This window comes from Oncorhynchus gorbuscha, linkage group LG09 (assembly GCF_021184085.1).
Source record: "Oncorhynchus gorbuscha isolate QuinsamMale2020 ecotype Even-year linkage group LG09, OgorEven_v1.0, whole genome shotgun sequence".
In the NCBI taxonomy this organism is placed as follows: domain Eukaryota; kingdom Metazoa; phylum Chordata; class Actinopteri; order Salmoniformes; family Salmonidae; genus Oncorhynchus; species Oncorhynchus gorbuscha.
The window spans coordinates 89,679,773-89,704,188 of NC_060181.1; the positions used below are offsets into that span (position 1 = coordinate 89,679,773).

At 46.2% G+C, this 24,416-nt stretch overlaps 1 protein-coding gene across 1 annotated transcript in view; it reads right to left on the minus strand.

The window, feature by feature from the left end:
- Positions 1 to 24,416, minus strand: part of LOC124044244 (tensin-1-like) — a 329,213-nt gene that overhangs the window by 199,396 nt on the left and 105,401 nt on the right. Inside the window, 2 exon segments of the mRNA XM_046363851.1 lie at positions 3,263 to 3,300; positions 18,174 to 18,288. Of these exon segments, the coding sequence (XP_046219807.1) occupies positions 3,263 to 3,300; positions 18,174 to 18,288 (153 nt within the window).

A 24,416-nucleotide genomic window follows, 5' to 3' on the forward strand; every position in this document is an offset into this window, starting at 1 on the left:
CATGATGGCACGGAGCAAGCAGCACCTGTACTCAGACACGAAAATATAGACAAACATCGAACTGACATCTCCCATTGGATTGGATGAAGCTGTGTTTCCCATTAGTTCCAAGTCCTCTTCCCACAAATCTTCATCTAGCATTACTGAGGCCCCACAATTCTCTCTCTTCCTCCAAATACTTCTGACATACTCTCACTTTTACTTTACATCTCTCTCTCAGATGCACAAAACTCACACACACACACGCACACACGCGCACGCACGCACGCACACGCACGCACACGCACACACTCACGCGCACGCACACGCGCACACACACACACACACACACAGTGACATACTGTCGTTCATGCAGTCTGACCATTTGTTTTTTAGTAGCAGAGGTTATGCAGGGGCTACGTGCGAATCTTATCTAAATATGGATGTGGAGATTTCTCCCTGTAGCGAGTCAGTGTGGAAACTGTCTCAGCATGACAGAGTTATTACCACCACTTGGATTCCAGAAGTGTAAGATCACATATTAATCAAAACTAAGGAAAAGCTTAGGGGCAATGGGAGCACCTTAACCTTATATATTTAACTTGTAAATTCTTCATGAATAATGAATTCAAGGCGATTCAAGTTTGATCGAAAGCTGATAGCGATCGAGCTAGCCTTCATCAACTATCATTCACGACATAAATGTTTTTTTCATGTCAAGTCTAAAAGTAAATTGCGACCTGCCAAGGCCAATCTCTGAGGGAATATTTGTCTGATTAGAGAAGATGGAGGTTTGTCCAGGTATGTCCATGTTTGCTGATTGAGAGAAGTTTGGATTGTACTCCTCATCACCATTTAATTAAGAAATAATGAAGTCTCTGCGTTCCGGACCTGTCTTCACAAATCAACCCTGGGTTCACAGAATTCCTGCACGTGTTCCTTCCTAGCAAAGAACTCCAACAACAACACCTCTCGGGGAGAAGACCTTTTCATATTGTGTTACTTCTCTCTTCATATGTTCTACCCCTTCACTCATCACATTTTCTTATTGTTTTTGTTTGATATGTTTTCATGGGTTTCAATCACGTCCTCGTATTATTAAGTCAGATTAGTTGTGGGGTCATGAATGGGATGTATTTGTTGCGGGGTTGCATTGATTGAAATACAGTTTGTTGTCATTGTAAGAACCAGTAGACCAAGAAGAGGTCACATGGGCTGCTCATTACTCACTGCTTCAGAACGTTTCCCCAGTTAGGCGACTATTTATTTACTTATTAATTTATCTGAATTGAGATGGATGCAATTAAAACACTGACACATTGAATTACACACAGTCATCAACCAAATGCATTGCGTTAGCTTGAGCTAATTTGTCTTCGCCCTTCCTATTGGGACTAACTGGTAAACCTTCGCCCCTCCTATTGGGACTGACTGGTAAACCTTCACCCCTCCTATTGGGACTAACTGGTAAACCTTCGCCCCTCCAATTGGGACTGACTGGTAAACCTTCGCCCCTCCTATTGGGACTGACTGGTAAACCTTCGCCCCTCCTATTGGGACTAAATGGTAAACCTTCACCCCTCCTATGAGACTGATGGGTAAACCTTCACCCCTCCTATGAGACTGACTGGTAAACCTTCACCCCTCCTATGAGACTGACTGGTAACCTTCACCCCTCCTATTGGGACTAACTGGTAAACCTTCGCCCCTCCTATTGGGACTGACTGGTAAACCTTCACCCCTCCTATGAGACTGACTGGTAAACCTTCACCCCTCCTATGAGACTGACTGGTAAACCTTCACCCCTCCTATGAGACTGGCTGGTAAACCTTCACCCCTCCTATGAGACTGACTGGTAAACCTTCACCCCTCATATGAAACTGACTGGTAAATCTTCTGGGTAGAGTTGGAGGAGGGCAGAGGGAGCTGGGTAGAACTGAGGAAGGCAGAGGAAGCTGGGTAGAGTTGGAGGAGGGTATAGGAGGCTGGGTAGAACTGAGGAGGGCAGAGGAAGCTGGGTAGAGTTGGAGGAGGGTATAGGGAGCTGGGTAGAACTGAGGAAGGCAGAGGAAGCTGGGTAGAGTCGGAGGAGGGTATAGGAGGCTGGGTAGAGTTGGAGGAGGGTATAGGGAGCTGGGTAGAACTGGAGGAGGGTATAGGAGGCTGGGTAGAGCTGGAGGAGGGCAGAGGGAGCTGGGTAGAGCTGGAGAAGGGTAGTGGGTAGAGCTGGTTAGAACTGAGGAGGGTATAGGGAGCTGGGGAGAGCTGGCAGCTCTGGAACATTTCAGTAATGGCTGCCAGATGAAGGGCTGTGACGTGTGTGTGTGTGTGTGTGTGTGTGTGTGTGTGTGTGTGTGTGTGTGTGTGTGTGTGTGTGTGTGTGTGTGTGTGTGTGTGTGTGTGTGTGTGTGTGTGTGTGTGTGTGTGTGTGTGTGTGTGTGTGTGTGTGTGTGTGTGTGTGTGTGTGTGTGTGTGTGTGTGTGTGTGTTATAAATCTAAAGTCTAGTAAATCTCTCACTGCAACGTATTGTAAAAAATCTATTTTTTCTCATCTCCATCCCTCCTTCACCACCCCTCTCTCTCTTTCCATCACTACTTCCCATCTTCTTCTAAGTGCCCCCCCTTCAAAAACACCAAGCCCGTCGACCATGTAGCGAGCTGCCGTTTATTTTTAGAAGGGGGTGATGTCGAACATACAAAGGCTCAGCCAAGTCAAACACATACTGGGACAGCCTGCACTTGTTTTCAGATTCCTCCGACATTAGGAGTGCAGGAACACTGTTCCTGCCGAGGTCCCGTCCACCTCATTAACACAACATTACCTTCTGATAAGCTCTGCTTGGCTTTGAAGGAAAGAGAGTTGAGCTAACTAAAGCACTAAGAGCTAACCACAGGAGGTTGGTGGCATTGTAATTTGGCAGGACGGGCTCATGGTAATGGGCGGGAATAGAAATCAGTACAATGGTATCAAATAGTAAAACACATGGTTTCCATGGTTTCCATGTGTTTTGATGCCATTCCATTCGCTCTCCGTTCCGGCCATTATTATGAGCCCTCCTCCCCTCAGCAGCCTCCTGTTGTGTCAACAGATGATGACTTGGTAGAGCTACACTGCACTTGACTCTTGTGCACTTGAGATGTGACGTGATGACATAAGATGTAATGACAGTTCATAACAACCTACATGTAAAAAGTGTAGCTGCCTAAAAAAAGACTGCGTTCCCATTGCTTAGACATGCCCATTCGGCAACATAAGAGCCCTGAGAAAAGCTGCTGCTCTTACCTTCACTTCACATGTCTTGTGGCAAGTCAGCCGGCACACTAGAAGATGGGAGAAAAAAAGGAATTCATAGTTAGTTTACATTTCCTAAAAAGTATTACATTCAAGCATTGCTGAGCGGAAGGAAATGCATCACTGAGTAAATTAAAAGAGTGTATTTAAATTCTACCTCGTCAAAGTTCAACATGTTTACTCTTATGGTCAAAGTAAAATATTATTGACTGTTAAAGACTGATGCTGCCCACTACCGGGGTCTGGGGTTTGGTGCTCGTGGGTCTGAAAAGAGCAGGATCTGGCGAGAGAGAGCAGGGCCTGAAGAGAGAGAGCACGGTCTGGCGAGAGACAGGGTCTGAAGAAAGAGACAGGGTCTAAAAAGAGAGACATGGTCTGAAGAGAGAGAGAGAGTCAGGGTATGAAGAGAGAGAGAGAGGCAGGGTATGAAGAGAGAGAGAGAGGCAGGGTATGAAGAGAGAGAGAGGCAGGGTATGAAGAGAGAGAGAGAGAGTCAGAGTATGAAGAGAGAGAGAGAGAGGGTCTGGAGATAGAGAGAGAAAGGGTATGAAGAGAGAGAGAGTCAGGGTATGAAAAGAGGGAGACAGGGTCTGAAGAGAGAGACAGGGTCTGAAGAGAGAGACAGGGTCTGGAGAGAGTCAGGGTATGGAGAGAGAGTCAGGGTCTGGAGAGAGAGTCAGGGTCTAAAGAGAGAGAGTCAGGGTCTGAAGAGAGAGAGTCAGGGTCTAAAGAGACAGAGTCAGGGTCTAAAGAGAGAGAGTCAGGGTCTGAAGAGAGAGACAGGGTCTGAAGAGAGAGAGTCAGGGTCTAAAGAGAGACAGTCAGGGTCTGAAGAGAGAGAGAGAGGGTCTGAAGATAGAGAGAAAAATGGTATGAAGAGAGAGAGAGTCAGGGTATGAAGAGAGAGAGAGTCAGGGTATGAAAAGAGGGAGACAGGGTCTGAAGAGAGAGACAGGGTCTGAAGGCAGAGAGTCAGGGTATGGAGAGAGAGAGTCAGGGTCTAAAGAGAGAGAGTCAGGGCCTGGAGAGAGTCAGGGTGTGGAGAGAGAGTCAGGGTCTGGAGAGAGAGTCAGGGTCTGAAGAGAGAGAGTCAGGGTCTGAAGAGAGAGAGTCAGGGTCTAAAGAGAGAGAGTCAGGGTCTGAAGAGAGAGAGAGAGGGTCTGAAGATAGAGAGAAAAATGGTATGAAGAGAGAGAGAGTCAGGGTATGAAAAGAGGGAGACAGGGTCTGAAGAGAGAGACAGGGTCTGAAGGCAGAGAGTCAGGGTATGGAGAGAGAGAGTCAGGGTCTAAAGAGAGAGAGTCAGGGTCTGAAGAGAGAGACAGGGTCTGAAGAGAGAGAGTCAGGGTATGGAGAGAGAGAGAGGGGTTCTGGAGATAGAGAGAAAAAGGGTATGAAGAGAGAGAGTCAGGGTATGAAAAGAGGGAGACAAGAGTCTGAAGAGAGAGACAGGGTCTGAAGAGAGAGACAGGGTCTGAAGGGTCTGAAGAGAGAGACAGGGTATGACGAGAGAGAGGTTCTGGAGAGAGAGACAGGGTCTGAAGAGAGAGAGTCAGGGTATGAAGAGAGAGAGAGAGAGAGAGTGAGGGTATGGAGAGAGAGAGAGTCAGGGTATGGCAAGAGTCAGGATATGGAAAGAGAGAATCAGGGTATGGAGAGAGAGACAGGGTCTGAAGAGAGAGAGGGTCTTTAGAGAGAGACAGGGTCTGAAGAGAGAGAGTCAGGGTTGGAGAGAGTCAGGGTATGGAGAGAGAGTCAGGGTATGGAGAGAGAGACAGGGTCTGAAGAGAGAGAGAGTCAGGGTATGGAGAGAGATAGAGTCAGGGTATGGAGAGAGAGGCAGGGTCTGAAGAGAGAGAGAGTCAGGGTATGGAGAGAGTCAGGGTATGGAAAGAGTCAGGGATGAAGAGAGAGAGGGTCTGTAGAGAGAGACAGGGTATGGAGAGAGAGAGTCAGGGTATGGAGAGAGAGGGTCTGTAGAGAGAGACAGGGTCTGAAGAGAGGGAGTCAGGGTATGGAGAGAGTCAGGGTATGAAGAGAGAGAGGGTCTGTAGAGAGAGACAGGGTATGGAGAGAGAGAGTCAGGGTATGGAGAGACAGGGTCTGTAGAGAGAGACAGGGTCTGAAGAGAGGGAGTCAGGGTATGGAGAGAGTCAGGGTATGAAGAGAGAGAGGGTCTGTAGAGAGAGACAGGGTATGGAGAGAGAGAGTCAGGGTATGGAGAGAGAGGGTCTGTAGAGAGAGACAGGGTATGGAGAGAGAGAGTCAGGGTATGAAGAGAGAGAGAGAGTCAGGGTATGGAGAGAGAGAATCGGGGTATGGAGAGAGAGAGTCAGGGCCTGGGGAGAGAGACAGGGTCTAGAGAGAGACAGGGTCTGGAGAGAGACAGGATCTGGAGAGAGAGAGAGTCAGGGTCTGGAGAGAGAGAGAGTCAGGTTCTGGAGAGAGAGAGTCAGGGTCTGGAGAAAGAGAGAGTCAGGGTCTGGAGAGAGAGAGTCAGGGTCTGGAGAGAGAGAGAGTCAGGGTCTGGAGAGAGAGAGTCATGGTATGGAGCGATAGAGTCAGTGTATGAAGAGAGTCAGGGTATGGAGAGAGAGAGTCAGGGTATGAAGAGAGCCATGGTGTGAGAGCTGAGAAGCTTGTCTGGGTTTGGTTGTAGAATAGGGGTAGAATAGTCCAAGATGGATAGAGATGAACCATACTTCAAACTAGACTAACCATACTAATTTAGACTGTATTACAATAGATGCTTAGTCTATTTACAGTGGGGAGAACAAGTATTTGATACACTGCTGATTTTGCAGGTTTTCCTACTTACAAAGCATGTAGAGGTCTGTCATTTTTATTATAGGTACACTTCAACTGTGAGAGACGGAATCTAAAACAAAAATCCAGAAAGTCACATTGTATGATTTTTTAAGTAATTAATTTGCATTTTATTGCATGACATAAGTATTTGAACACCTACCAACCAGTAAGAATTCTGGCTCTCACAGACCTGTTAGTTTTTCTTTAAGATGCCCTCCTGTTCTCCACTCATTACCTGTATTAACTGCACCTGTTTGAACTCATTAACTGTATAAAATACACCTGTCCACACACTCAATCAAACAGACTCCAACCTCTCCACAATGGCCAATACCAGGGAGCTGTGTAAGGACATCAGGGATACAATTGTAGACCTGCACAAGGCTGGGATGGGCTACAGGACAATAGGCAAGCAGCTTGGTGAGAAGGCAACAACTGTTGGCACAATTATTAGAAAATGGAAGAAGTTCAAGATGACGGTCAATCACCTTCGGTCTGGGGCTCCATGCAAGATCTCACCTTGTGGGGCATCAATGATCATGAGGAAGGTGAGGGATCAGCCCAGAACTAAACGGCAGGACCTAGTCAATGACCGGAAGAGAGCTGGGACCACAGTCCCAGAAAACCATTAGTAACACACTACGCCGTCATGGATTAAAATCCTGCAGCGCACGCAAGATCCCCCTTCTCAAGTCAGCGCATGTCCAGGCCCGTCTGAAGTTTGCCAATGACCATCTGGATGATCCAGAGGAGGAATGGGAGAAGGTCATGTGGTCTGATGAGACAAAAATAGAGCTTTTTGGTCTAAACTCCACTCGCCATGATTGGAGGAAGAAGAAGGATGAGTACAACCCCAAGAACACCATCCCAACCATGAAGCATGGAGGTGGAAACATCATTCGTTGGGGATGCTTTTCTGCAAAGGGGACTGGACGACTGCACCGTATTGAGGGGAGGATGGATGAGGCCATGTATCGCGAGATCTTGGCCAACAACCTCCTTCCCTCAGTAAGAGCATTGAAGATGGGTCTTCCAGCATGACAACGACCCGAAACACACAGCCAGGGCAACTAAGGAGTCGCATTGTAAGAAGCATCTCAAGGTCCTGGAGTGGCCTAGCCAGTCTCCAGACCTGAACCCAATAGAAAATCTTTGGAGGGAGCTGAAAGTCCGTATTGCCCAGCGACAGCCCCGAAACCCGAAGGATCTGGAGAAGGTCTGTATGGAGGAGTGGGCCAAAATCCCTGCTGCAGTGTGTGCAAACCTGGTCAAGAACTACAGGAAACGTATGATCTCTGTAATTGCAAACAAAGGTTTCTGTACCAAATATAAAGTGCTGCTTTTCTGATGTATCAAATACTTATGTCATGCAATAAAATACAAATTAATTACTTAAAAATCATACAATGTGATTTTCTGGATTTTTGTTTTAGATTCAGTCTCTCACAGTTGAAGTGTACCTATGATAAAAAGTACAGACCTCTACATGCTTTGTAAGTCTGAAAACCTGCAAAATCGGCAGTGAATCAAATACTTGTTCTCCCCACTGTATATTCATTCAGATATACTTGAGTTTAAAAAATGACCTCATAGTATTTCTTCTGAACTAGGATAGAGTGGATGTGCTTGTCCTGAGCACTGATGTTAACTGTAGTCTTGTGTTGTAATATAACAACACAGGCTGGTATAATTAGTTCATGCCATTTAGTTTATACTTAGACACCTCAAGACTACATTTGCACTAACATTTGAGAGTCTCTTTGATTATTTAATTAAAGGCCTTGAGAGAAGTGACAGAGTGAAAACCTACAGCACACTACAACCCAGAGGAGACTCTGGTTCCCAGTGAAAACCTACAGCACACTACAACCCTGAGGAGAATCTGGTTCCCAGTGAAAACCTACAGCACACTACAACCCAGAGGAGACTCTGGTTCCCAGTGAAAACCTACAGCACACTACAACCCAGAGGAGACTCTGGTTCCCAGTGAAAACCTACAGCACACTACAACCCAGAGGAGACTCTGGTTCCCAGTGAAAACCTACAGCACACTACAACCCAGAGGAGACTCTGGTTCCCAGTGAAAACCTACAGCACACTACAACCCAGAGGAGACTCTGGTTCCCAGTGAAAACCTACAGCACACTACAACCCAGAGGAGACTCTGGTTCCCAGTGAAAACCTACAGCACACTACAACCCTGAGGAGACTCTGGTTCCCAGTGAAAACCTACAGCACACTACAACCCAGAGGAGAATCTGGTTCCCAGTGAAAACCTACAGCACACTACAACCCAGAGGAGACTCTGGTTCCCAGTGAAAACCTACAGCACACTACAACCCAGAGGAGACTCTGGTTCCCAGTGAAAACCTACAGCACACTACAACCCTGAGGAGAATCTGGTTCCCAGTGAAAACCTACAGCACACTACAACCCAGAGGAGAATCTGGTTCCCAGTGAAAACCTACAGCACACTACAACCCTGAGGAGAATCTGGTTCCCAGTGAAAACCTACAGCACACTACAACCCTGAGGAGAATCTGGTTCCCAGTGAAAACCTACAGCACACTACAACCCAGAGGAGACTCTGGTTCCCAGTGAAAACCTACAGCACACTACAACCCAGAGGAGACTCTGGTTCCCAGTGAAAACCTACAGCACACTACAACCCAGAGGAGAATCTGGTTCCCAGTGAAAACCTACAGCACACTACAACCCTGAGGAGAATCTGGTTCCCAGTGAAAACCTACAGCACACTACAACCCAGAGGAGAATCTGGTTCCCAGTGAAAACCTACAGCACACTACAACCCTGAGGAGAATCTGGTTCCCAGTGAAAACCTACAGCAACCTACAGCACACTACAACCCTGAGGAGAATCTGGTTCCCAGTGAAAACCTACAGCACACTACAACCCAGAGGAGACTCTGGTTCCCAGTGAAAACCTACAGCACACTACAACCCTGAGGAGACAGTGAAAACCTACAGCAGAGGAGACTCTGGTTCCCAGTGAAAACCTACAGCACACTACAACCCTGAGGAGAATCTGGTTCCCAGTGAAAACCTACAGCACACTACAACCCAGAGGAGAATCTGGTTCCCAGTGAAAACCTACAGCACACTACAACCCAGAGGAGACTCTGGTTCCCAGTGAAAACCTACAGCACACTACAACCCAGAGGAGACTCTGGTTCCCAGTGAAAACCTACAGCACACTACAACCCAGAGGAGACTCTGGTTCCCAGTGAAAACCTACAGCACACTACAACCCAGAGGAGACTCTGGTTCCCAGTGAAAACCTACAGCACACTACAACCCAGAGGAGAATCTGGTTCCCAGTGAAAACCTACAGCACACTACAACCCAGAGGAGAATGTGGTTCCCAGTGAAAACCTACAGCACACTACAACCCAGAGGAGACTCTGGTTCCCAGTGAAAACCTACAGCACACTACAACCCAGAGGAGACTCTGGTTCCCAGTGAAAACCTACAGCACACTACAACCCAGAGGAGACTCTGGTTCCCAGTGAAAACCTACAGCACACTACAACCCAGAGGAGACTCTGGTTCCCAGTGAAAACCTACAGCACACTACAACCCTGAGGAGAATCTGGTTCCCAGTGAAAACCTACAGCACACTACAACCCAGAGGAGAATCTGGTTCCCAGTGAAAACCTACAGCACACTACAACCCAGAGGAGACTCTGGTTCCCAGTGAAAACCTACAGCACACTACAACCCTGAGGAGTCTGTGGTTCCCAGTGAAAACCTACAGCACACTACAACCCAGAGGAGACTCTGGTTCCCAGTGAAAACCTACAGCACACTACAACCCAGAGGAGAATCTGGTTCCCAGTGAAAACCTACAGCACACTACAACCCAGAGGAGAATCTGGTTCCCAGTGAAAACCTACAGCACACTACAACCCAGAGGAGACTCTGGTTCCCAGTGAAAACCTACAGCACACTACAACCCAGAGGAGACTCTGGTTCCCAGTGAAAACCTACAGCACACTACAACCCAGAGGAGACTCTGGTTCCCAGGGTCCAGCTAAATACACTTATTTTATCCAGTCGAAGAGCATGGCACTGTTTGAATACTAAAAAGAATGGAGTGTTACAAATGCTATACATCAAGTGTAATTAACACATTTATAAACTATTGATTACTATGTAGAGCTTTATAAGACTATAAATGACAAACCACCCAGCTGTGGAGTAGTGAAAAGGTATATTTCCCTGCTTTTCAGAGGAGTTGGCTAGTATTTAATGGAACTAATGAGATGCTACCTTCAACTTCCTTCAAACTGCATGCAGAGACATAAAAGGGCATCCAGGAGTTTGTCTGGCTCTGTGTAAGTGGGAAGACATGCTAAATCCTAATGTATCCCTTTAAGTATTGCACCAAAGGCAGAAAGTGCTCACCTCATGAACTACCATAAAAAGTGGTTTCCTCTCCACTATATTGTTCTCTGGAATACCACTGAACTGTGCTCCACCCACCCTGTCACAGAGTCCAGATACACTGACCCATGGGGTACAAGGGGAAGACAGAGAGAGGAGGACTTCCATATTGGGTGTGAAGGTGGCTGGCGCACAAGGGCCCAGTCAGGCTTTTCCCTTGTTAGGAAGTTAGAGCTCTGCAGTGTAAACAGAGCAGAAATAAAGGAGAGGGGGAACGATGGAAGAGGGATAAGAGGGGACGAAGAGGATGGATAGAGGGGTAGAGGAGTACACAGAAAAGCCTTAATGTTGATGTTACAGAGCGGGTAGTGGGGAGAGCGGGTAGTGAAGAGAGTGGGTAGTGAGGAGAGCAGGTAGTGAGGAGAGCGGGTAGGAGAGAGCGGGTAGTGAGGAGAGCAGGTAGTAGAGAGAGCGGGTAGTGAGGAGAGTGGGTAGTGAGGAGAGCAGGTAGTGAGGAGAGTGGGTAGTGAGGAGAGCGGGTAGTAGGGAGAGCGGGTAGTGAGGAGAGCAGGTAGTAGAGAGAGCGGGTAGTGAGGAGAGTGGGTAGTGAGGAGAGCAGGTAGTGAGGAGAGCGGGTAGGAGAGAGCGGGTAGTGGGAGAGCGCGTAGTGAGGAGAGCGGGTAGTGGGAGAGCGCGTAGTGAGGAGAGTGGGTAGTGAGGAGAGCGGGTAGTGAGGAGAGCAGATAGTGAGGAGAGTGGGTAGTGAGGAGAGCAGGTAGTGAGGAGAGTGGGTAGTGAGGAGAGCAGGTAGTGAGGAGAGTGGGTAGTGAGGAGAGCGGGTAGTAGGGAGAGCGGGTAGTGAGGAGAGCAGGTAGTGAGGAGAGTGGGTAGTGAGGAGAGCGGGTAGTAGGGAGAGCGGGTAGTGAGGAGAGTGGGTAGTAGGGAGAGTGGGTAGTGAGGAGAGCGGGTAGTAGGGAGAGTGGGTAGTGAGGAGAGCAGGTAGTAGAGAGAGCGGGTAGTGAGGAGAGTGGGTAGTGAGGAGAGCAGGTAGTGAGGAGAGCGGGTAGGAGAGAGCGGGTAGTGGGAGAGCGCGTAGTGAGGAGAGCGGGTAGTGGGAGAGCGCGTAGTGAGGAGAGTGGGTAGTGAGGAGAGCGGGTAGGAGAGAGCGGGTAGTGGGAGAGCGCGTAGTGAGGAGAGCGCGTAGTGAGGAGAGCGGCTAGTGAGGAAAACGGGGCTATTCCCTCAACCAGGTCCTTTGCAATGGGTCTGGACTCCCAAAGGCATGGGCTGAGCCCAGCTAGAGAGATGGAACGAGGGCTGAGATATTTCCTCTCTCATATGTGCAACACACACACGTACAGTACACACACACGCAAAGACAGGCGCAGACACTACATTAGACTGTCACAGACATCAGACAACTCATGTACCATGCTCTGACCACTACATTAGACTGTCGTTGGAGTTAAAACCTACAGGAGGGTCTCTCTCCAGGAACAGGGTTAGAGCTAAAACCTACAGGAAGGTATCTCCAGGAACAGGGTTAGAGTTAAAACCTACAGGAGGGCATCTCTCCAGGAACAGGATTAGAGTTAAAACCTACAGGAGGGTATCTCTCCAGGAACAGGGTTAGAGTTAAAAACCTACAGGAGGGTATCTCTCCAGGAACAGGGTTAGAGCTAAAAACCTACAGGAGGGTATCTCTCCATGAACAGGGTTAGAGTTAAAACCTACAGGAGGGTATCTCTCCAGGAACAGGGTTAGAGTTTAAACCTACAGGAGGGTCTCTCTCCAGGAACAGGGTTAGAGCTAAAACCTACAGGAGGGTATCTCTCCATGAACAGGGTTAGAGTTTAAACCTACAGGAGGGTATCTCTCCATGAACAGGGTTAGAGTTTAAACCTACAGGAGGGTATCTCTCCAGGAACAGGGTTAGAGTTTAAACCTACAGGAGGGTATCTCTCCATGAACAGGGTTAGAGTTTAAACCTACAGGAGGGTCTCTCTCCAGGAACAGGATTAGAGTTAAAAACCTACAGGAGGGTATCTCTCCAGGAACAGGGTTAGAGCTAAAAACCTACAGGAGGGTCTCTGTCCAGGAACAGGGTTAGAGTTAAAACCTACAGGAGGGTATCTCTCCATGAACAGGGTTAGAGTTTAAACCTACAGGAGGGTATCTCTCCATGAACAGGGTTAGAGTTTAAACCTACAGGAGGGTATCTCTCCAGGAACAGGGTTAGAGTTTAAACCTACAGGAGGGTATCTCTCCATGAACAGGGTTAGAGTTTAAACCTACAGGAGGGTATCTCTCCAGGAACAATGTTAGAGTTAAAAACCTACAGGAGGGTCTCTGTCCAGGAACAGGGTTAGAGTTAAAACCTACAGGAGGGTCTCTGTCCAGGAACAGGATTAGAGTTAAAAACCTACAGGAGGGTATCTCTCCAGGAACAATGTTAGAGTTAAAACCTACAGGAGGGTCTCTGTCCAGGAACAGGGTTAGAGTTAAAACCTACAGGAGGGTCTCTGTCCAGGAACAGGGTTGGAGTTAAAACCTACAGGAGGGTCTCTCTCCAGGAACAGGGTTGGAAACCCCTATAAAGTTCAAATCTTTTCCAATACTTTGTTGATGTATAAATTAATGAGGTACTCGTGACAAATACTACAATTCAAAGAACTCTGCAGGTAGTCAGTCTGTGTTTGCTGCAGCATATTTGATGCTCTGCTTCCCTCTAGTGGTGATCATGACTCAACATCATTTCTGCATTTCTTAAACGCCCGGGGGCATTCAAGATTTTGTTTTTCTTACGTTTTGTATCATACTGTACAACAACTGATGAAAGTAACACTGTAAAAAATGTCTAATTTCCTGATAGCTGCTGGTTGAAAATGCAGTCTGAACAGCAGTGGAGGCTGTTGAGAGGAGGACGGCTCATAATAATGTCTGGAATGGAGTGAATGGAAAGGTATTAAGCACATGGAAACCATGTGTTGGATGTGTTCCAAACTTCAATGCCAATAACATCCTAGTTTTCACATTACATATCCCTCCCCACTCTCAGACAGTCCTTATTGCTTGAGAAAAATGTTTTGCTAAATAGCTAGTTTGGTATTTTATTTTATTTTAATGGAAAACTAATACAGAAAGGTACTTAATTGTTACTCAGAAAATATTTGATATTGAGATAAACACATCTTTTTAAAAAGTTATTTTACTAGGGAAGTTATGAACAAATTCTTATTTTCAATGACAGCCTAGGAGCAGTGGGTTAACTGCATGTTCAGGGGCAGAATGACAGATTTGTACCTTGTCAGCTCTGGGATTTGAACTTGCAACCTTTCGGTTACTAGTCCAACACTCTAACCACCATTCAATGAACCATTTTATTTATGTTCAAAATGTTATATCAAGACTCCCAAATGTTCCCAATTGGTTTATTAATACATTTTCAAGTTCATAACTGTGCACTCTCCTCAAACAATAGCGTGGTATTCTTTCACTGTAATAGCTACTGTGCAGTTAGATTAACAATAATTTAAGCTTTCTGACAATATCAGACATGTCTATGTCCTGGGAAATGTTATTTTTTCTTACAACCTCATGCTAATCACATCAGCCTATATTAGCTCAACCGTCCCGCGGGGACAACTTTCAGTGTTGTAATGTTATCATCAGTCTCAGTCTGTTAACTGTAGTCTTGTCATGTCATCATCAGTCTCAGTCTGTTAACTGTAGTCTTGTCATGTTATCATCATCAGTCTGTTAACTGTCAGTCTTGTCATGTCATCATCAGTCTGTTAACTGTCAGCCTTGTTATGTTATCATCATCAGTCTGTTAACTGTCAGCCTTGTCATGTACTCATCATCAGTCTGTTAACTGTCAGCCTTGTTATGTCATCATCAGTCTGTTAACTGTCAGCCTTGTCATGTTATCATCATCAGTCTGTTAATTGTCAGCCTTGTTATGTTATCATCATCAGTCTGTTAACTGTCAGCCTTGTTATGTTATCATCATCAGTCTCAGTCTGTTAACTGTCAGCCTTGTCATGTCATCATCATCAGTCTGTTAACTGTCAGCCTTGTCATGTTATCATCATCAGTCTGTTAACTGTCAGCCTTGTCATGTTATCATCATCAGTCTGTTAACTGTCAGCCTTGTCATGTCATCATCAGTCTGTTAACTGTCAGCCTTGTCATGTTATCATCATCAGTCTGTTAACTGTCAGCCTTGTCATGTTATCATCATCAGTCTGTTAACTGTCAACCTTGTCATGTCATCATCATCAGTCTGTTAACTGTCAGCCTTGTCACGTTATCATCATCAGTCTGTTAACTGTCAGCCGTGTCACGTTATCATCATCAGTCTGTTAACTGTCAGCCTTGTCACGTTATCATCATCAGTCTGTTAACTGTCAGCCTTGTCACGTTATCATCATCAGTCTGTTAACTGTCAGCCTTGTCATGTTATCATCATCAGTCTGTTAACTGTCAGCCTTGTCACGTTATCATCATCAGTCTGTTAACTGTCAGCCTTGTTATGTTATCATCATCAGTCTGTTAACTGTCAGCCTTGTTATGTTATCATCATCAGTCTGTTAACTGTCAGCCTTGTCATGTTATCATCATCAGTCTGTTAACTGTCAGCCTTGTCATGTTATCATCATCAGTCTGTTAACTGTCAGCCTTGTCACGTTATCATCATCAGTCTGTTAACTGTCAGCCTTGTCATGTCATCATCATCAGTCTGTTAATGCCTTGTCACGTTATCATCATCATGTTATAATCAACTGATGAGGGTTGAAAACAGTGCTAGTTCTGTAACAGCACTATGATAGGGCCATTGACCTGCAATGTGTAGGATAATCCAGTAGAGGGTATTGAAAGTATAATGTCAACAACATAGAAAGACTGTTTTCCATCAGTTTGTAGGATGCAGACATGGTGGTCCAATCTACTACATGTTGGGTGAGTGTGGAGCTGAGGCCCTACAGTTGTGTGTGTGTGCACATGTGTGTGTGTGTGTGTCATCATCAGTCTAAGTCTGATGAGGATTGACCACAATTTCTCAATGACATTAAGGTCTGGGGAGTTCCCTGGCCATGGACCCAAAATATCAATGTTTTGTTCCCTCGAGCAACTTAGTTATCACTTTTGCCTTATGGCAAGGTGCTCCATCATGCTGGAAAAGGCATTGTTCGTCACCAAACTGTTCCTGGATGGTTGGGAGAAGTTGCTCTCGGAGGATGTGTTGGTACCATTCTTTATTCATGGCTGTGTTCTTAGGACAAAATTGTGATTGAGCCCACTCCCTTGGCTGAGGAGCAACCCAACACATGAATGGCCTCAGGATGCTTTACTGTTGGCATGACACAGGACTGATGGTAGCTCTCACCTTGTCTTCTCCGGACAAGCTTTTTTCCAGATGCCCCAAACAATCGGAAAGGGGATTCATCAGAGAAAATGACTTTGCCCCAGTCCTCAGCAGTCCAATCCCTGTACCTTTTGCAGAATATCAGTCTGTCCCTGATGTTTTTCCTGGAGAGAAGTGGCTTCTTTGCTGCCCTTCTTGACACCAGACCATTCTCCAAAAGTCTTCGCCTCACTGTGTGTGCAGATGCACTCACACCTGCCTGCTGCCATTCCTGAGCAAGCTCTGTACTGGTGGTGCCCCGATCCCGCAGCTGAATCAACTTTATGAGATGGTCCTGGTGCTTGCTGGACTTTCTTGGGCGCTGCACAAAAATTGAACCGCTCTCCTTGAAGTTCTTGATGATCCGATAAATGGTTGATTTAGGTGCAATCTTACTGGCAGCAATAATCTTGCCTGTGAAGCAGTTTTTGTGCAAAGCAATGATGACGGCATGTGTTTCCTTGTAGGTCTGTTATTTGAACTCAATCAGCATGACAGAGTGATCTCCAGCCTTGTCCTCGTCAACACTTACACCTGTGTTAACGAGATAATCACTGATATGATGTCAGCTGGTCCTTTTGTGGCAGTGCTGAAATGCAATGGAAATGTTTTGGGGGGATTCAGTTCCTCTGCATGGCAAAGAGGGACTTTGCAATGAATTGCAATTCATCTGATCACTCGTCATAACATTCTGGAGTATATGCAAATTGCCATCATACAAACTGAGGCAGCAGCCTTTGTGAAAATGTATATTTGTGTAATTCTCAAAACTTTTGGCCACGACTGTACAGGATTCAGAGTAAACCAGTAAGCCAATAGGATTCCTCTGTTTCCCCAAGCCAATAGGATGCCTCTGCCTCTATGTTTCCCCAAGCCAATTGGATGCCTGTTTCCCGAAGCCAATTGGATGCCTCTGTGTTTCCCCAAGCCAGTAGGATGCCTCTGTGTTTCCCCAAGCCAGATGGATGCCTCTGTGTTTCCCCAAGCCAGATGGATGCCTCTGTGTTTCCCCAAGCCAGATGGATGCCTCTGTGTTTCCCCAAGCCAGATGGATGCCTCTGTGTTTCCCCAAGCCAGATGGATGCCTCTGTGTTTCCCCAAGCCAGATGGATGCCTCTGTGTTCCCCAAGCCAAATGGATGCCTCTGTGTTTCCCCAAGCCAATAGGATGCGTCTGTGTTTCCACAAGCCAATCAGATGCCTCTGTGTTTCCCCAAGCCAATAGGATTTGTCTATGTTTCCCCAAGCCAGTAGGATGCCTCTGTGTTTCCCCAAGCCAGTAGGATGCCTCTGTGTTTCCCCAAGCCAGTAGGATGCCTCTGTGTTTCCCCAAGCCAATAGGATGCGCCTGTGTTTCCCCAAGCCAATCGGATGCCTCTGTGTTTCCCCAAGCCAGTAGGATGCCTCTGTGTTTCCCCAAGCCAGTAGGATGCCTCTGTGTTTCCCCAAGCCAATCGGATGCCTCTGTGTTTCCCCAAGCCAGTAGGATGCCTCTGTGTTTCCCCAAGCCAGTAGGATGCCTCTGTGTTTCTCCAAGCCAGTAGGATGCCTCTGTGTTTCCCTAAGCCAATAGGATGCGTCTGTGTTTCCCCAAGCCAATCGGATGCCTCTGTGTTTCCCCAAGCCAATAGGATTTGTCTGTGTTTCCCCAAGCCAGTAGGATGCCTCTGTGTTTCCCCAAGCCAATTGGATGCCTATGTGTTTCCGAAAGCCGCGGGCGAGGCAAGACAAATATTTCACTTCTGTAAGCCAGGCTAAACAACCAGCAGGCTTCCCCCATGTTGCTTCATGTGTAGAACTATCAAGAACCAGACATTTCCACTAGCCAGGAAGCTGTGGCCAGGTTTTAGTGGCTAGCCAAGCCCAGTGTCTCTAATGTCTAGACTCTAGCCTGTAGGTTTGCTAGGGATTACCAAGACCTGGGTAGCAATACTGAGCTAACTGTCATCCAGCTTTGATGAATCACAGACCTCTATGACTGTATTTTTTATATTCTGTAGTCCCATTGTATTATGACATTCATTCAATTCTCAATATCCAACTAGAACACCATTTGATTACTAAGCAAGCTATCAATCTAATCGATGAAATGAGTTAAAAGCCTGATTAACACACTAGCATTGAGTGAATTGAAAACTAGCAAGTCCCTGACCTCCCCAGAGCCACTTAAGACTATTTTAGCATAATTACTCACATTGACCAAAACAGTGACCTTAAGTGACCCTGAATGACCCCTTGACGGACCCCGGTTACCATGGTAACACGCAGGCAAGGTCAGTACTAACCTTTGCAAATTAGCCCCTCCTGACTGACGGTCTGTTTGCACACGCCACAGTGCTTGCTCTTCTTGAACGTCTTCACCCGAAAGGTGTGTGAATGGATCCCCTCAAACTCCTCAGGCTGCAAAAGGAAAAAGACAAAGAGTTGGAGGGTTAGTGTTCAATTGCAGATGGCTCAGTTGGTTTGGGGCGTGGCGGTGTCGATATAAAGTGGGTTCAATTTGTGTGTAGGCCACGGTATTTGCAAGGGTTTTGTGTGGACAAAGTCATTTGGACATTTCTCACAGACTAAGAAAATGACCTTGCATATACCATCACCCAAAATAGTAATAATAGTCAAATTCACATCGTCTGTGTCAGTATAAGTTAGTTTAAAGGAATTGCATCTATACGCATAGTCAATTAAACTTTTATAATTTGCTAAGTGCTTAGATTAGGGATGGGCAACCGACACCTCACGGCCCTTTTGTAGGCCTTCGAATCTACACCCCATCCCCCTCTCAAAAAAATCATAAACAGCAAAAACAATCAAGCGTTATGATGAAACTGTCTCTCATGAGGACCGCCACAGGAAAGGAAGACCCAGAGTTACCTGTCTCTCATGAGGACCGCCACAGGAAAGGAAAACCCAGAGTTACCTGTCTCTCATGAGGACCGCCACAGGAAAGGAAAACCCAGAGTTACCTGTCTCTCATGAGGACCGCCACAGGAAAGGAAAACCCAGAGTTACCTGTCTCTCATGAGGACCGCCACAGGAAAGGAAAACCCAGAGTTACCTGTCTCTCATGAGGACCGCCACAGGAAAGGAAAACCCAGAGTTACCTGTCTCTCATGAGGACCGCCACAGGAAAGGAAAACCCAGAGTTACCTCTGCTGCAGAGGATAAGTTCATCAGAGTTACCTGTCTCTCATGAGGACCGCCACAGGAAAGGAAGACCCAGAGTTACCTCTGCTGCAGAGGATAAGTTCATTAGAGTTACCAGCCTCAGAAATTGCAGCCCAAATAAATTATTCACAGAGTTCAAGTAACAGACACATCAAGTAACATCATCAACATCAACTGTTCAGAGGAGACTGCGTGAATCAGACATTCCTTATTGAATTGTTGCAGAGTAGGTGAGCAGATGATCTCTGCATGTGTAGTTCCCACCATGAAGAATGGAGGAGGAGGTGTGATGGTGTGGGGGTGCGTTGCTGGTGATACTGTCAGTGATTTATTTAGAATTCAAGGTATACTTAACCAGTATGGCTACCACAGCATTCTTCAGCGATACGCTATCCCATCTGGTTTGCACTTAGTGTGTCTATAATTTGTCTTTCAACAGGACAACGAACCAACATACCTCCAGGCTGTGTAAGGGCTACTTGGCCAAGAAAGAGAGTGATGGAGTGCTGCATCAGATGACTTGGCCTCCAGAATCACCCAACCTCAACCCAACTATGAAGGTTTTGTTATGAATTGGACCGCAGAGTGAAGGAAAAGCAGCCAACAACTACTGAGCATATGTGGGAACTTCTTCAAGACTGTTGGAAAAGCATTCCAGGTGAAGCTGGTTGAGAGAATGCCAACAGTGTGCATAGCTGTCATCAAGGCGGCTACTTTGAATAATCTAAAATCTCAAATATATATTTTTTGGGGGGGTTACTTCATGATTCCATGTGTTATTTCATAGTTTGATGTCTTCACTACTATTCTACAATGTAGAAAATAGTAAAAAATAATGAAAAACCCTTGAATGTGTACGTGTGTCCAAACTTTTGACTGGTACTGTATATACAGTACATAGATTTTTGGGGAACTCAGTCTGGATCTCAACCTTCTGTTGAGAGTTAGAATAGTAGAATACACAAGGTGTAATTTCAAAATGTGGTTGTGAATCAGCACATTTTCTCTTGTTATGTCAATCACTGATAGTCACTCAATTAGCACGTCAGCTAACATTTTTTTTCAATTGGTAAGTTAGTCTAGCGGCCAGCTATCTAAACTTGTAGTAATCATGGTCGATTTACCGACTGGTGGGCCCTCACAAAATTTTGCTTAGGGCCCCCAAAAGGCTAGGGCTGGCTCTGACAGCATGTGTGGGTATGGATGTGGGTATGCAGACCAACGAGCCACTGCGGCCCCTCATGGGTTTGTGGCCCCCACCTCCATCAAAGTTGAACTCCCTGGCTTAGATAATTAACATAATATTCTTCAAATTGACTTTGATGGTAGGACTTTTTACCTAACTTGAGATGAAAGGGGAAAGGGGTTTACCTAGTCAGTTGTACAACTGAATGCCATCAACTGAAATCTGTCAACTGAAATCTGTCTTCCGCAGAAGGGGGGGCTGCCCTAATTCCACGTCTGAACGCACAGAACCCAAACCTTTACACATCATAGACAAAATATTTCTACAGTTGTTGTCCACTTTTGTGCAAAGATGTTAGAATTTGGCCCAACAACTGTAGAAATTGTACACTTTGTACACTTTGTCTGAGTGCAGACACTCAGCTGTCCTCTACAAGTGTAACAGTATGACTTTAGACCATCCCCTCGCCCATACCCGGGCGTGAACCAGGGACCCTCTGCACACATCAACAACAGTCACCCTCAAAGCATCGTTACCCATCGCTCCACAAAAGCCACGGCCCTTGCAGAGCAAGGTGAACTACTACTTCAATGTCTCAGAGCAAGTGACGTCACCGATTGAAACGCTATTTAGCACGAACCACCACTAACTAAGCTAGCGTTTCACATCCGTTACACAAGGAAGTAGTCCCCATTTTCTCTACTCTGAGAAACAAGAACAACCACATAACCCCATCTCCCCCCACCCCCCCCTCCCTTCTTTTCCTGGGCCACTGCTGCAAGCCCCCTGAGATGATTCCTATCTGACAGTGTCCACAGAGCAGCCTCCCTGAAAGGACCCCCTGTCTACAGCCAGTCAGCCCCCGTGTTTGAATTGACCCCCCCAATGGTGGAACAAACTCCCTCACGACGCCAGGACAGCGGAGTCAATCACCACCTTCCGGAGACACCTGAAACCCCACCTCTTTAAGGAATACCTAGGATAGGATAAAGTAATCCTTCTCACCCCCCCCCCCCTTAAAAGATTTAGATGCACTATTGTAAACTGGCTGTTCCACTGGATGTCATAAGGTGAATGCACCAATTTGTAAGTCGCTCTGGATAAGAGCGTCTGCTAAATGACTTAAATGTAAATGTAAATGTATGTAAATGAATTCTCCTATAATTACATCTCAACTGTTCTCCCTTCTTCCAGTCTGCCTTCTAAAATCCGCTCGTTGGCAGGGGAGTCGGGGTAACAGAAAAGTCAAGGTGTAGGACAACCGTCTCCCTTAGCTTCTCGGCTCGCTGCTAAACCTGTGTCATGTTCCCTCTTTGTGGTCAGCCTGTCCTTAATGGACGACTTTGGGGGAATCGGTGACATCACGTCCTCTGAGTATTTGCTCAGCTGGTCCCGATTTTGGTATTTTTGAGTTTCTGCTCTGTGGGATACTAAACCCCGCTAACACATGGTTTGTTGGCCCAACAAAGCAATATTGAGCCAATATGACAAAATGATTGTACAAGTTAAGAGAACACACATAACCAGGAGATATCCTGCACGTACGTCACCTGTCTGGAAAGTGAATCAAGACTAACATGTAAACACAGAGGAAAGAATGTACTGTATAACAAAGAGACATGGGGACTGAATCGACCCCCAATGCATTGTGGGATAGTAAAGATGCAAAACAGACCAGATTCTATAACCTACACCCTTCCCTTCTTACATGGTGTGTGTGTGTGTGTGTGTGTGTGTGTGTGTGTGTGTGTGTGTGTGTGTGTGTGTGTGTGTGTGTGTGTGTGTGTGTGTGTGTGTGTGTGTGTGTGTGTGTGTGTGTGTGTGTGTGTGTGTGTGTGTGTGTGTGTGTGTGTGCATTCACATGTCTCTTAATATAACTCCCTAGATATGCTTTATGAGGAAAAAACACTGAGGAAACTAATGAGGGCTTACTAAATGCTTTTCAAGGCAGCAAATGCAGGCCAGAATGGCTTTTTAACATCCATCCAGCTTCCATTAAGCGTGTGCTCGCTGGACAGGGTTAAGAAAAGCCATGTGGTTGGCACATTGACCAACTTTACAGAGGGATTTTATATGGCATGGGAATGCCACAGAGGAAAGGACAGGGAACATCCAGGAATGGCACAGTATGGAGTGACGGTGTGCCTGAGAGAATTCCCAGACCGGCCACTGCAGCCACACCAGTGATGACTGTGTATATACCCGTTTAGTCGTCAATCCCAAGCAGTCGGTAGGAAAAGTGTTTTAAATGCAGTAAGGCAAGGTTAGAGGTAAGCACTTCAGCAGACTCTAGCTTGCTCTCCCCCACTACCTCTCTACAACCTGTTTATAGCACACCACCCTGCATCCCACTGCTGGCTTGCCACTGAAGCTAAGCAGCGTTGGTCCTGGTCGGACCCTAGATGGGAGACCAGATGCTGCTGGAAGTGGTGTTGGAGGGCCAATAGGAGGCACTCTTTCCTCTGACCTAAAAATAATATATATATATATATATATATATACCAATACCAATACCCCAGGACAGTGATTGGGGACATTGCCCTGTGTAGGGTGCTGTCTTTTGAGAGGGACATTAATGTGGTCACAAATAAAATCCCATGATGCTTATTGTAAGAATAATGATTTTAACCCCTCTATCCTGGCCCTCATGGCCACCTAATCATCCCCAATAGGCTCATTCATTCCCCAGGTCGTTGCTGTAAATGAGAATGGGTTCTCAGTCAACTGGCCTGGTAAAAAAGGGTTAAGTCCACATTATCTCTCTCTTTTGGTCTTGGTCCCTTAGAACATATCTTTCATCGCACTTTCGTTCTCTCTGTCTCTTTCTCTTCCTCCCCTCTACATTTCTCCCTCCCCCACTTAGCAGAGAGGTAGATTTATGGATGTCTGTGCAGTCTACAGGAAAGCCAAAGGTCTGGTTCCCATGACAGGCAAAGATTAGTGTCGTCTCCCTCCAGTCAAAAGCTAAATATAATTTTATCATCAGACTGATTTAGCATAAGGTGTTTGGGTTAGGACCAGGATTAGCATTAGCCTCGGTTAGCATTATGTTATGTTTAGTCAAATGACCATGACGGTTAGCAGCAGCAATCCTAGCATCATGTGCATAGTTCAATGATTGTTGAGCTTAGCTTTAGTGGGGCAGTCATAAGCTAGTGCTTACTAGCTAAAATGTACATCCTGCCTCAATATCAACTGCTTATGTATCACTTTGACATGACACCAAATACCTAGTGTGTTGTAGTATTTTCTCTGTTGCTATTCCCACAGCTTTTCCGTAGCCGACCAAAGCGCCTCGTGGGCTGAGCCTTGAGACTAACCCTAAACAACAAACTGCTGTTAATCTCAATGCAGCACCTGACCGGCACTCCTATGGGACTGCATATCTCTCCCTGAGCCACATGGTGACGACTAGACAGCCTGAGCCTTCATTCCATCTCAGGGCTATGCCTTGCCACGGCCTAATGTGATTAGCCTAATCTGGTTAGCCAAAAACAATGACTGGAGCTGTGTTGGGCGGCCATCTTGGCAAGGCCATCTCAGAAGAGGGATGAACCTGTCTGGCGTGACTACATGATAATACCAGCATTCCATGACAACGCTCAGCCTGGGAATCTGTTTGTTTGTAGGAGATCATATGTGCGGGGAAATGGCTAAATTCCTTGGTTGTTGCCTATCCAAAACATTAGTGGGAGAGAATCATTGGCATAGGCCCTACAACTAGATGTAAATGACTTATACAGGAGCATACTTATACGAAAAGTGTGTTCTTCACCACAGATCTAGCATCAATTTCCCCTACCACCAATCCTAACCTTAACTATTATACAGAAGAACCTAACATTGTCAGCCATTACAGAGATACAGACATACAGACATTATGGAGACACTAGTGCCCCACAGCTGTCTACCCTCTAACCACATTAACCCCAATGCCCCAAAACAACATGCTGAGGTGATCTACTATTTCTGGCCTGAGGCATGAATGGGATCTATTCTTTATTTTTAATTTGTTTTACTTCAGGGGGACACTGAAACTCTGACTCATGTCAGTGAACGCAGTGTGTTAGCAAGAACAGCTTCATCAAATACCACCCAGGTCAATGCCAATAATTCTACATACATGTTGTATCATATTTATCTGGCTGTAAAGTCAATTATCAAAGAATAAAACTGG